General features: G+C 34.1%; 1 protein-coding gene across 4 annotated transcripts in view; it reads right to left on the bottom strand.

The window, feature by feature from the left end:
* The window catches only part of USP15 (ubiquitin specific peptidase 15), a 60,231-nt gene that overhangs the window by 2,295 nt on the left and 44,592 nt on the right, over nt 1–13,344 (bottom strand). For 2 of the 4 annotated variants that reach the window (XM_053977264.1, XM_053977265.1), the window contains 12 exons: nt 8,742–8,915; nt 8,251–8,409; nt 7,347–7,571; nt 5,672–5,755; nt 5,487–5,581; nt 5,123–5,311; nt 4,296–4,411; nt 3,891–4,166; nt 3,517–3,587; nt 3,034–3,149; nt 1,039–1,188; nt 548–651 (listed from right to left, as the gene is read on the bottom strand). In XM_053977264.1, the coding sequence (XP_053833239.1) occupies nt 548–651; nt 1,039–1,188; nt 3,034–3,149; nt 3,517–3,587; nt 3,891–4,166; nt 4,296–4,411; nt 5,123–5,311; nt 5,487–5,581; nt 5,672–5,755; nt 7,347–7,571; nt 8,251–8,409; nt 8,742–8,915 (1,759 nt within the window). Of the gene's footprint in view, nt 1–547; nt 652–1,038; nt 1,189–3,033; nt 3,166–3,516; nt 3,588–3,890; nt 4,167–4,295; nt 4,412–5,122; nt 5,312–5,486; nt 5,582–5,671; nt 5,756–7,346; nt 7,572–8,250; nt 8,410–8,741; nt 8,916–10,038; nt 10,126–13,344 lie in introns of those variants that run through there. The other 2 variants (XM_053977266.1, XM_053977267.1) reach the window with 2 other exon arrangements.

Raw genomic sequence — 13,344 nt, forward strand, 5'->3', positions numbered from 1 at the left:
AAAAAGTAAAATGTCTCAGGACTCTGTATCTTCACAGATGTAATACAATTGGTTACTGGACTGTGTTACTATCAAACACTTCATATTTAACTAACTAAACCTCAATTATCACTATTAAACATCTTTAACACTTTGTTTTTAGTAAAGAGAGTTTAATTACTAACATTTCCCTTCTAAAGACAATGTATACTGAAAAGGACAGTCAATTTTCAGTCATATTTTCTCTCTGCTTTCAAGGAGAAACACAATGAATAAAAGTACAGACAAGCAAGACAAAATCAGATTTAAGAGTACAGCAGCTCTTATGTTTTCTCTTTTCACAATATGCATAGCCTAGAAGTATAAAAGAATCTACAATTACTCTTAAAAGCTCATTGCATACAGATTTTTGTGTTAAAATACTTGTGAAAGCATTTCAAGGTAACGGAAAAAAATTGTCCCTCAACCATTAAAAAGCACCATTGATTCAAAGTGATCAGTACTTAATCAAAATCAACATAGAAAGAAAAGCTGACATCTAAAATGATGACACTTGAAATCAACTTACAATGCCCTCCTCCCATTCCTCCATAGTGGTTGGAGACAGCAATCAAGTTGTAGCGGCAAGGCCCTGCATTGGGATTAATAAGGAACTCTGACATGTCCAAGTCACTGTTAAAAAAACAAAACAAAACAAAATAAAATAAAACAAACAACAAAACCCAACCAAAATTCAGTCATGTTAATAGCATTTTTAACCACAGTTTAGTGGCCTCAGAGCCCTTTATTTCATATGTCCTAGAAAAATACACCAGACTACTCTGCCACTGCATCTCTTCCACTCTGTGAGAAATGGAACAAGAACAAGCCATATTCCATATTTTTACATTGTAATTATTTTGCCAAGTTTATACTTTTAACCCAGAAGCATTTGGTCATTAGTTTATTGGATCCTCTCATGGAAGCTGAGAACGAACCCATTTTATGTAATTGCTGTATTAAACACATGCCCTAGTCACGATTTTATACTTCTAGCATCAAAACATTTGAATTTCTTACTTTATTGGAAAATCAACCAATGTATCCAACTTGTCCCTCATGTATCTGCTGTAGGAAAAGCGCTTCAGATGAACTACCAGTACGGGGGGCAGTGACCACAAGTCTAACTTCTTAGTAGCTTGCTGATGTTCTTTACAGTTTGGACAATACCTAAAAGGAAAAAACCATCAATTTTAAGTAACTGTAGTCCGTACGTACCTTAAAACCTTTCTAAAGAGAAAGTCACATTCATTGGAGGAACTGAATGAGCAAAAAACACACACTCTTCATGTTCTGTTACTAATGCCATAGATATCCCTTCCAGTTTACAATGTGCAAGTGTGATCCCAGTGAAGCTCAACATCATTAACACAGAAGCAGCATCCCCTAATACTGGATTGTCATCTCCTACATCCCTGATCAGATCCTTATATCCTTAGTTAAAACACAGCATTCTTGTATTTTATGAAAAAGAGATAAAGTGTTAAGAAACGAACCATTAAAAAAAGTGAAAAATAACAAACAACTGTGAATCTTTCAAGTTTCCATTTCCAAATTCATCCATCCACCATCTAAAACCAGATTATAGTGATTCCTGGAACCTGGAAAAACTCATTACTAGAAACTTCCCTTCTTAGTAGGCAAGGATTGAACAGGCTGTGACTTAGAAATTTCTGTTCCCTGCAATGCATACTTGAATCATTCAGCAACTAATGCTCAGGTAGGAAGATAAGTAAGAATGAATGGAAGAAACTCATCTGTGAAGTAGTCTATGCATATTCTACACTTTGGCATCTAACAAGTAAAAATCTAGGTTTGAAAAAAAAAAATAAAAAAGAAATAGATGAACCCTAATGAAAAGACTGCACAAGTGTCTTTAAATAGTGACATCAGATAATGATAAAAACCTAGGAGAACTGTAAGATCAGGCTGGAATTGAAAATCTATTTTCCCTGTTGGCTTAGAATATGTAGAATACAAACAGTGCTGGACTAGGGATGATGAACTCTTGTAGATTAGACTTGTGACAACCTAACAAATAAAGAGAAATGTGATTAATGACCTCTGGTGAGATGCATCTAGTAGCGGCTGCTTGACTTCCGCAGTTGTATTCAGAAGTTAAAATACTCTGCTTAAAATGTGCTGCCAAAATGGAAGTGCTTCACACCTTACCTGAGTTATATGGTATCACAAACAGTTTATCCAGTGCTGTATAATCTAGCAAACCCATAAAAAAAAGGAGATTTTTTAAGTTAGCTCCCTACCCTGCAGAAATACAGGAGAAACTCTGGTGACAATGTTTGGAGAGCTCAAAAATGTTTGGGTATCCACAGAAGAAAAACTGGCAGACTCTCTTTTCAAACTTAATTCTGAGCTTAGAAGTGTTGATGAAAGATTATCTGCTAGAAAACTCCTGGAAAAAAGGATCTTATGGGAACATACTATAATTATGAATATTCATGTATGATTCCAAATTATAATTTGGAAGAAATATAAATAGAATAAAAGTCTCTGCCAAAAACCTAGTGGCTAGAACATGAATTTGAGGGTTTCTATTGAATACAGACATCCCCCATCCCATAAACTTGCTGTTTATGCATATCCCTATTTCATGTATAAACGCAAAGCAAGTTATGTATTTGCATAAAGAAACTACAGTATGCACCAACTTCTCTCATCTCAGAAAGGAGTATTTGTTTAAACCACTACACTGAATTTGTCACAATATTATTCATTCACTGTCCACCAACGTTCACAGACTAGAGCACCTTAAATATCAACCCTTCCTCCTAATTGTGAATGCATTGAATGTCTTCCTTACAAATATAACCTTCTGTACATGGTAAAAATTTTGGTTAAGTAATAGATCAAAACAAAAAGCATTTTGAGAATTTTCAAGTATGTTTGAAATAGCAAGATTCAAAATACCATTAAATCAGCTACTGATCTCTATGTTCAAGTGTGGCTTTGATTAATTTGGAGAAATAGACCATAATTTTAATTTTTTGTGCTTACCATGGGTCTTCAGCACCTAGTTTTTCCTTTGTTGTGAACAGCTCAATGCAGTCTTTTAATTTCACAAAAGGCTTTTTGGGAGGCTTATATTCCACACTTTCATGTTTTTCAAAATCCTAAAGAGAAGTATTTCTTGAGTTAAGAGAACAAATGAAACAAAACTCATTTTAGTGATATCGTCTTACTATAAACAGTAACTACAAAGCTCCTATATATGGAAAAACTGATCAGAAACCATTCAAGTAAAAAGTTTCCACAGCTTCAGATTTACTTCCCAGTTCATAAGCCTCAGATCTGCTAATTACTTGGATGTATATATGAAGTTTATTTACAACAACATATTTACTAAGAATAACATGAAAAAAAGATATAGATGCTTCTTCTTGTAAAGACTTACAATCTCATATGTCACACTAATTAAGCTGCATTTTTTATGTTTAGTTTTTATTTGTGCTGGAAAAGGGAGCAACATAAACAGCTTACCTCTGCTGCACTGTCATCAAAGTATCTCTTCTTCAATTCAGGATCCCAATCCAAAGCAAGGAAAGATCTTTCTAAGATTAAAAAGAAATGTTTTCTCTTAATATTATTTCTTGCTTTACATGAAATTTTATTAACTTTGGGCAAACACTCTTCAAAATAAATTAAACAATGGTATAATTAATTAATTACAGAAAACTGAAGCACATAAAAATTCTGCATTTCAAAAAGTCAACTGAAATAAAAAATTAGTTATTTATACAGAATTTACTATTTAAAAGAAAAATATATCAAACAGCACAAAAAGAAAATGAAACATGAGAGTCAGAAAAGAGTCTCAGAACCAAATATTGCCCACTCTGTTCCCTGTGACTTACCATCAAGCCTAGGCTGCCTATCATCAAATCTAATATGCCTGGTATCATCTTTGATGTAGTTTAAGTCAGTATTGCCTAAATTATTGAACTGGAATGTAAACAATCGCTTTTTGTGTCCCGTGAGTGGTTGACCTTTGCAAGTATCCTCAGTACACAATCCATTTTCAGAGTCATTGTCACCCCCAACCGAGTCTTCTGATTGGCTGTTTTCATTCTCTGAGGGAAGTTCCTGATCCTGGCTGGATTCATCATCTTGCTCATCTGTCTCCATTTCACCTTAAGCAATTGGAAGAACAAAGAGGAAGAAATGAGACAGAATGATAGTAATTGAAAAACACTAGAAAGTTAACTTCCATTTCAAATTCAACACCAAATACTAAACAAGTTTAGATATTCCAGTCTTACTTGGAGATCCTTCTTCATGTATTCCATTTGGACCATTACCATTGATACCATGGTCCTTACAGCAATGCAGGGAACCTTCAGTGTCTTCACTTTCAGTACAGGTTTTTACGTATCGGCTAAATGTAACAAGTGAAAGCAACTGTTAGAAGCAATGGATTGTTAAATAATTGTTCAAACTGGTAATTAAATTGTTATTGCAATTCCTTGCTACTGTATTTCTGCACTCCTTTCTGATTTACTCAGATTATCAGTTTTATTGCCAAATGTATCTAGTTTTACAAACACATAGGAAAACCTGCTTGTATGTGACTGTATATTTTTGGCAGCTACTTCATCTGAGACAACTTGATTCTTGGTCTCATTCTCTTGTTTGTCCAGTAATCATTTTTTAAACTGCTCATTAACCATATTAAAGAGAAAGTTACATCAACAGAGAAAGAAGCATAAATTTAAATTGGAGGTTGTATGATTTTAATTTCTCCTATATAATGACACTACTTCTAGTCTGCTTTCAGAGAGTGTCTACCATGTACTTTTACAACATTTCCACTTTACAAGACCTAGCATACAAGAGAATTATTTAACAATACAGATTGACTCTCAATCTGTCTTCTCAAATAGTTTTTGGATGAGGTCATGCTAACAAAAACACAAATTAAAATCCACATTAGTGGCTAAAATTTTGTATTTGATATTCTACAGAAACCAAATACAAGTACTCAAATATAACCAGTATGTCAGAAATGCACATGAAAGTACACGCCTACTGACTCCAACTAGTAGCATTATTCTTAACAAACGAATTTTTCTTTTCACAATAAACATACCACATTCTTAGCAGCAGCAGGTTATACAGTTTATCTTCAGTATTGTTTCTAGGCACTGCTATGAGAAAAGGTTGACCAAATAGTAAAGAACCACTATGGCTGTAGCTAGTGTGCCTGCACTTTTCCCTTAAACAAACAGGAATTATGACTTGCTCCGTATCTTCTGTTCTATTGATAGCAATTTCAAATCTAGAAGAAAAATAATCAGAAATACAAAGAACAATGGTCATGGAAAAGGCTACAAAGGGGAAAAATAAAAAAATATCCCCTCCCAGTTTGATCTTTATCTGGTGTCTAGGTTTTAATCTTTTGCAAATAACTAAACAAACTGCAAAGAGACATGATGCACATTATCTACACTTACACATAAATGTCATCACGTTCCATAATACTACTTAGATTTTCATCCATGCCAAATATCCTGTGGAATCTGTGATTGTATATATCAGTAACAATCATCTGAAAAGAAGATGGAGTATACATTGTTAAATCAGGTTAATACACATTAAAATGCTATTTGTTGTGCTTTATGTAAGAGATCACTCTTACCTTATCTGCAGCAACACCAGACAAAGCTGACAATGCTGTGCAAAGATCCAATATATTTCCAATTTTGGGAACAACTACTTTGTACTAAAAAGGAAAATATAATTTAAATTTCTTAAGAGAACAAATATACACGAGGAAAAAACCCAAACAATACATGTCCACCACACTTCACGTATTTCTTTCATATTTTTGAAACTTAAGATGTAAAGTATGTAGATCAACTAACATAAATTCCAAAAGCTGCAAAAAATGTAGTAGTTATCTGCACAACTTTAAGAATACACATACACTGAATACTTTATTTATTAGTTTATACAATGTTTGTTTTAATGTTTTACTTTTTCAGTAAGAAGACTTAACGGTACAAATTACTTATGATTTGCATTTCAACAGTACTTTCTTATTTAAGCATTTAAATAGTATACATGCTATTGAAAAGATTATTCAATCTGGAATACAACACAAGTTGTTTATAAAGCATTACTAGGAAAAAAGCAATGGCAGGCAACATTCTCATTTCACATGCAGAGAGAGAACTTGATTAAAGTCAAAGAAAACCTCTCTGTGGCTTCCCTTATGCAGTGCTTCTGAAGTTTGTAATAAAACTCTTACCTGTTATTTGCACAATAAAGACAGGATTGATCAGAAATAAGGTATTATTAACTCTGTAATTAATTGCCAAGCATTGCATGCTATGTCCTTAAGTTTTATAATCATTTAGACTCAAAAACTCTACTGAACTGGTACTCTTCCCAAACTATTAATTCCAGCACAACCATCTCACATCATGAGTCATGTTCAACTACTTCAGTAGTTTTCAACTGCTTTGTGTCCCCTGTGCAACTACTGTGCGTACCCTATTTTCACAATTAAATTTCTAGCAGACTCATCTCCCATCAGTAAATACATCTCTCTTCACCTTCAAATTCCTCAACTTATATTGCCTTTGAGAACACTCTTTTCTCCCACTTCCCTTCTTACGGTACTGATTTCAGGTGTTAAGAGCCTTTTTGAATGCCTGCATAACTGCCTGTGCTGTATTTTTTTCACCTATCCTCACTTACTGTGTAAGGTACAGCGAGAATCATTTAATCACAACTTGCTTAAGATAACCTTACGTACATTTTTTTCATGACATTCTAGGGTGTGTAATATCATCCCCTTCCTAAGAAAATGGCAAAAGGGATACTCTTCACAAAGAAATCTCATTTGAAATTTTTTCTTTTAACTATGAAGTGAGAGCACATTCAAGACTACCCAATATATTTAGTCATGGGTTTCTTTTTTTGCACCACTTATTACAAATATTTACCTTTTGTGATTAAGAAACAAGAAATTAAGTCTTATGGATTAAGTGTATAAATATTTTTATAAACATAAAAATTCATCACAGCAGCTCTCAAAAAATTATGTCAGCATACATTTTAAAGATTAAGAAGCCCTACTAACACAACCATAAAGAAATTACCAATTCTTTCTTGAAACTGTACAAGGCATGTACAGTCTTCCTCAGGTATGTATATGTTCCCCACTTTCCTAAGAGAGACTTCAGAACACATACCAGAAAAATAAAGCTTGTTGGATTTGCTTATAAATTTGCACTGTGTAAAGGAACTTGGGTTCATTGTTAATGCCTCATGAATCAAAGTGTTTGTATGTCAATTAAGCTGCTTACCTGCATAGGCTTTGCAAGTGGATCCATTCTAACTAAATAAACTTCCAAAGTGCGTTCTTTTTTCATGGGTAATGGAAGTGTCAAGTAACAAAAGGGATCAAAGGTTACAGATATCTTAGCACATTCAGGACAAACTAGGGTAGACTTAAAAAGGCCATGAAATATATCTACAATGATGGAATCATTTCTCTTTAAATGGTTTTCCCAGGCTTCTTCAGCAACCACCTGTAAACAAAGCATTATCTGGGTTATGACAAAGTAGTAGGAAATGAAGAGTGAGAATTATTACTAAAAGTCCTTGACAGAACAATTTCAGTAACCACCTAAACACAGAAATGTCACTCCAAAGGACCCATAAGCAATGTTACTACTATCAGGTTTGCAGGTTAAAAGATGTATGCTTTTCCTAGGACAGAAATCCTGTCAGTGGTATTACACAGTCTGAGAGTGACTTTCAAGTAGCTTGAGGGAAGACAAAAAGCAGACAAAACAAAAAATTCCATGTGAATAAACTCATACTCATAATAAAAGAAGAGTTTCCCTAAACTAAGAGTACTGGAGAGAGACAGAATGCTGCATATTGTAGATATAAAAATAAAAGAAGAACAGAACAGGAATTGTTTTTCCAACTGAACTCAGCATTGAATTGAACAAGATGGTCTTAATGAAGTCTCAAAAAAAGTCTTACCATCCTCCCATCCCCCCACATTATCTTAAAAATAAATAGAAATTTACACAGTTTCTCAAGATCTCAATTTTAAAGTTTTGTCCTATTTTCTGAAATGTCTTCCAGAAAAAGCCCCACATAATCAGTTTCCCAACCTTCCTGTGCAAAATCATGTAGAAGTATCTTACAGCATACAACTTTGACTAAAATGAAGATTATCAGCTCCAAAACCCCTACCTTGTCTGGTCTCCCATCTGCATCCTTTAATTGAATATAAGGTTTTTTCCTAATTCTATTCAAATCCTCATGTAAACCATCCAAGAGAAAAGCCAGTAGCTCTTGACAATCTTGTTGCTGATAACCAGAAAACTGTGGCGCAAATCTTCCCACTTGTGTCTAAAAAAAATAAATGTAAAACACTTCTGATACTTTGCCAGAAAGAGTAGATACTTCTGAGATGCTGTAACAGCATATTGAAAAGGTAAAACTTGGTAGTTATAAAAGGTAAGCTTTTCAATGGAGACAGGAAGTAAAAACTAATTCTCAAAGACCAAAGCACTAGGACAGGTGACACCTACTGAAGTGTTTTACCAGTTCAATGAATGAACTGCACACTGATAAACAGTACTTCAAATTCTCTTTTTTTGGCATATTTCTCTAAGTTTTATATACGTAAAAGTACAAAACCAAAACTGACAATGTACATTCAATGTCATTTCCCTACTGACCTTAAATGCTCTTGGGGTAACATAGCTGTATTTTCCTGACCACATTTGCTTGATAAGCTCGGCATAAGATTTTGCTATTTCACCTCTCATTCCTAAAGGATTGTCAAAATTCAGCTCTTCTTGGTATTTATCATTGAGGAAGTACTCTGTAAGAGGAGGTGTGTTGCTCAGACACTGCAAAAAATAATACAGACTTTTTAGAACAGTAATTTGAATCAGGTCTAAACTAAGAATGTTTTAATTTTGTTAAAGCAGCCATGAACTGTAATGTCTAGTACCTGGAAGGAAAAGAGAAAAAGCTCTGAACAATCTTTTCCAGAAACAAATAATGGCTTTAAACCAAGACTGGCTACAGTTGTCATTACAAGTTATGCACAGATAATATCTGTCAAGAGCTTTACCTCAAAATTTATAAAACAGAATAGTCCAAACAACCACAGCATGACAACATAATTTGTAGCAAGATTTAAAACAAACAAACAAGATGTTTCTTGAGACATGAATGGCTTTACGAAACTTGTTGCTGGAAGTTGTAATAGATGCATAAAATGGAGACTGCATACATGTTTGGAAAAGAGAGGCAACAGGGCTTATTACTTCAAATTATAACATATTCAGAGCAACATTTGAAAAAATATTTCTTTTATTTTGGCAGGCGAGGGAAGGTGAGGATGCTTGGCCTTTTCCTTCTCTTAGTATCAGCTTATGGATGCTGTTGGAGACAGAAATCTACGCTAGAGGGACTGGACTTTGAAACACAGTGCAATAGCCCTTGCTATGTTCTTTTAAATCTTGTGATGCCATTTAGAGTTGAAATTAGTCGAGGGAAAGCAAGGATTTTGTTTTAGATTGAAATAACCACTTATCCTCTGTACCAGTTTGTCTCTTCTCTCAGCATTTGGAGACAGCAGGATGTAATCACTGAAGTATGATTTACAATTCCACTTTGAATTTTTGTGTGCTACTCTTCATACTCCTTTAAACATAAACATTTCCATCATTCAGGAATAATCCCCATGCCATGCCTTAGCATATATTCTTAAGAGTTTGTTCATTAAATATTGCAAGCTTTTCTGCATGCTTTCCTTTATTACAAGATTTGAGGAAAGGTCGAGTATTTCACCAGTCTCGTCTGCCTCTCTGTAAACAAAGGGGAAGAGCTCCACTTATGCTATTGCATAAGATACAAGAATTAGACTAGAAGAATTGCAACTTTATTGAGCAGGGCAAAAAAAAAAAAAGTTATTCCTATGTCTGCCTATCATACCTGTGCAATATTACAAAGCAAAACCAGTCACATGCTGTAGAGAGCTGAGTTTCATGCCTATATCAAACTCCTTCCTTTCTCTTCCTCCTCACCTAAAGCTTTCAGGATCTGTCAACACTGCAAAAAAAAATTCCTGGTATTACAGACCCTTTTGGACACTCAAGGTTGAAGAAATCTCATTTTTCTCTTGCTATACGGCAAAGAGCTTTTACTTTCAGTAGTGGTGATCCCAACTCCTCCTACCTCACAGATGTGTTGTCTTCTGGATTATTTTTGGGCAGGTTTAGGAGATGAAATCAGTTCAACTGTTCAGTTTAGTGTGAGAAATGTCCAACACAAGGAACTAAATAATGCAAAAACAGTATATTCTTCTACAGGTCTTTTTGTTAGTCAAGCATTATTATACAGTGTCCTGACAATGTGGAGTCCATCAAAAAAATAATTCACCAGTTTCTAGTTTTCACCTGATAAACTACTTTGTCACTTTCTCCGAATATTAATTACTATTTGTAGTATAAGTCAGGAAGATTACTACAGATAATTTCACTTTTTCTTTTAACAATGTCTACATTACAATATAAGACAACATTGATGGTAGTCCTGGAATGTACAAATGTCTATCTCAACACAGCAAGTTTTGAGGTATCAAGCTGTCATATTTTTCTAAAATACCAGATACCAAAATTTTTAAAAGAGTAGCTTCTAGAGAAGCTAATAAAGTTGGCCATATATGCATTGATCTTTTCAATGTAACTGACAAAGCTAAATGATTACAAACATGTTTCTCTTCAAAAAGGCTGACAGTGGAGAATTATTTAAGATCATTATTAAAGTCAGAGGAAAAAAAGCATCCAGAAGCCAATTTGAAGGGAATCCTACATTCTTATTTTCTCATGTCGTATTTTGTAGGTTATCAAGTAAGCCTTATGGAAAGTGTCTGTTAAAACCAAGACAACCTACTGGATAGTAAAGTTACCAGATTTATGTGTTCTGTTCAACCTAGTGATTTGGGGTTTTCTGTTTGTTTCAAAGCACAGACAATAAGTAAACTAAAAGTATACCAAAAGGTGAGGAAGAACAGCAGCCAAAATAGGCAAACAAATAAAACTATGGAAAACTGTTTGTGAACTAAACAGGTAACAGAATGTCACTTCATTTCAAGTACTGCTGTCTTTACAAGTTTTCTTTAACCAACAAAATTTCTGTAAAGTTCTCTGAACCTGAGCTGGTCATTTAGTGAAAAGATCATGGGAAGTATGGAATAGAAGGCAGAAACTCCAAGAGACAAACCACAGGAGAGAAGGTTAATCTTCAGCATGACAAAGGTTAACACTGAAATCATACTTCCATGTTACATATTAAAAACCTGGAAAAAAGTTATTAAAATGCACAGGAAAATGAAAAAAAAATATTTTTAGTGTTATGTATACACACACATATATATACGCCTCTCAATTCTGTAGCGTCAATGGAATACTGTGTAAAACACCAGCCCATGATAATATTTCCAAGTGTACCTGTCCTATGAAACCTTCACAGAAGGAGGAAATATAATAATACAAATAGTCAAGTCATATTCTTCTAAATCTCTTTAGTTTAAGTATGGAATAATTTTGATATAAGAGTTTGCACAGACTTAATTGATAGAAAGAAAAAAAATATTAAGAAAAAAAATATTAAGAAAGAGGGCCACCAAGACCATCAGTGGCCTAGAAGCACTTGCCCTGTGAGAAAAGTCTGAAGCATCAGGGCTTGTTCAGGCTGCAGAAGAGACTGAGGGAGCCCCAAGAGTGGCCCTCTAGTACCTATAGGGAAGTTAAGGGGAAGATGGAACCAGGCTCTTCACAGTGGCACATACTAGGAAGAAACAAAACAACTGGCATCAGTTGAAATATGTGAGGTTAAGAATATAAGGAAAAAGGTTTTCACTATAAGAACAGTCAAACAGTGGAACTAAGAGGCTCTACTTCTTGGGAGGTTTTCAAGATCCAACTGGATAAAGCCCTGGGCAACCTGTTCTGACCTCAGAGCCAACCTTCCTTTGAGCAGGAGGTTGCACCAGAAACCTCCTGAAGTTCCACAAATCATTCTATAATCCTAACGGAACAAGGAAACATTTCTTCACATCCCATGTGGAATATTGCACAAAAATAATGATAAAAATAAACTTCCAAAATAAATAAAATATCACTACCTATCATGCCAGTGAACTGGGGAAATAAGGAGGAGACAGTAAGAACATGAATTGAGATACTGAAAATTGGATATTCCTCTAAGTGTCCTGGTTCTTCAGCTTCAAGTGCTACTAAGAGTTTTATGCAAGCAACATTGAAATTTCATATTTCAGCTTTCTAACAAAAGACCAAGAGCTGCCAGACTGAAAAGAAGATCCAGGGCCTAGGAAAAAAAGTTATTTACTTTACACCTACTTGTGTCTATTCTACTTTTGTCTGTACGCTATCAAATATGGCAAAAAGTGCTTAGTTAAAACGCTCCTTCATCCAAACGCCACATCCTATGGCAACTGAAACAGAACAACAAAAACTTAGTAATTTCAGGTATTGGTGAAATATGCCATCTTCTGTCTAGATAAACTCACAGCCATAAGTAACTTCAGAGGGAATATTATTCAGCTTTCTGAAGAAAAAACCCTCTGAAATACCCACTGCAAATCTTGTTCAGAAGTCAGGTGTATATAAACACATTGATGGAAAAAACACATAAAAATAAAAATCTTGGAAAAAATGAATGTTTTTAGTGAAAATATTTACTTTTTTTTCTTCTCATATTTTTAATCACAAAATGAAAATTTTAGAACTCTCATATTTTTACTGTAAAAGAAATAAAAAAACCCCAAACATTTCCTCAGAGCTCTAATCTGTAATATCCCACCAAAATAGGAAAGTAATACTTGGGAAAGATCCACAGGTGGCAGTACAGCAATGCTGAATGCGACACATTTTTTTCTAATTTATTTTCAGCTTAGAATATAGCTATATACCTAAGTGAATGTGAATGAAACATCTGCTTGCCAAATACTTTTTTTTATATGGGTTCAAGTATTCATAATAATATCTATTTCATAAAATCTACATACTCCCTTTTGTCTTTCCTGTTTTATTTCATGCTTGGATCTGCAAAAGCAGACATTTAGGCCTAATTAGAAAAAAATTAAGCCATAGGTGTTTACACTGAAATAAAATAAATACATGGAATTCTCCCTTCAAAATAATCTTAAAAAAACTATACAAAAGTTCCAATACAACCAAAATAATAAAACTGAATTATTGCTTTTTTAAAATTAAGGAATAGTGGTAAGAGAACAGCACTTGGGAG

Source organism: Vidua macroura, chromosome 5, assembly GCF_024509145.1.
Source record: "Vidua macroura isolate BioBank_ID:100142 chromosome 5, ASM2450914v1, whole genome shotgun sequence".
NCBI lineage: Eukaryota > Metazoa > Chordata > Aves > Passeriformes > Viduidae > Vidua > Vidua macroura.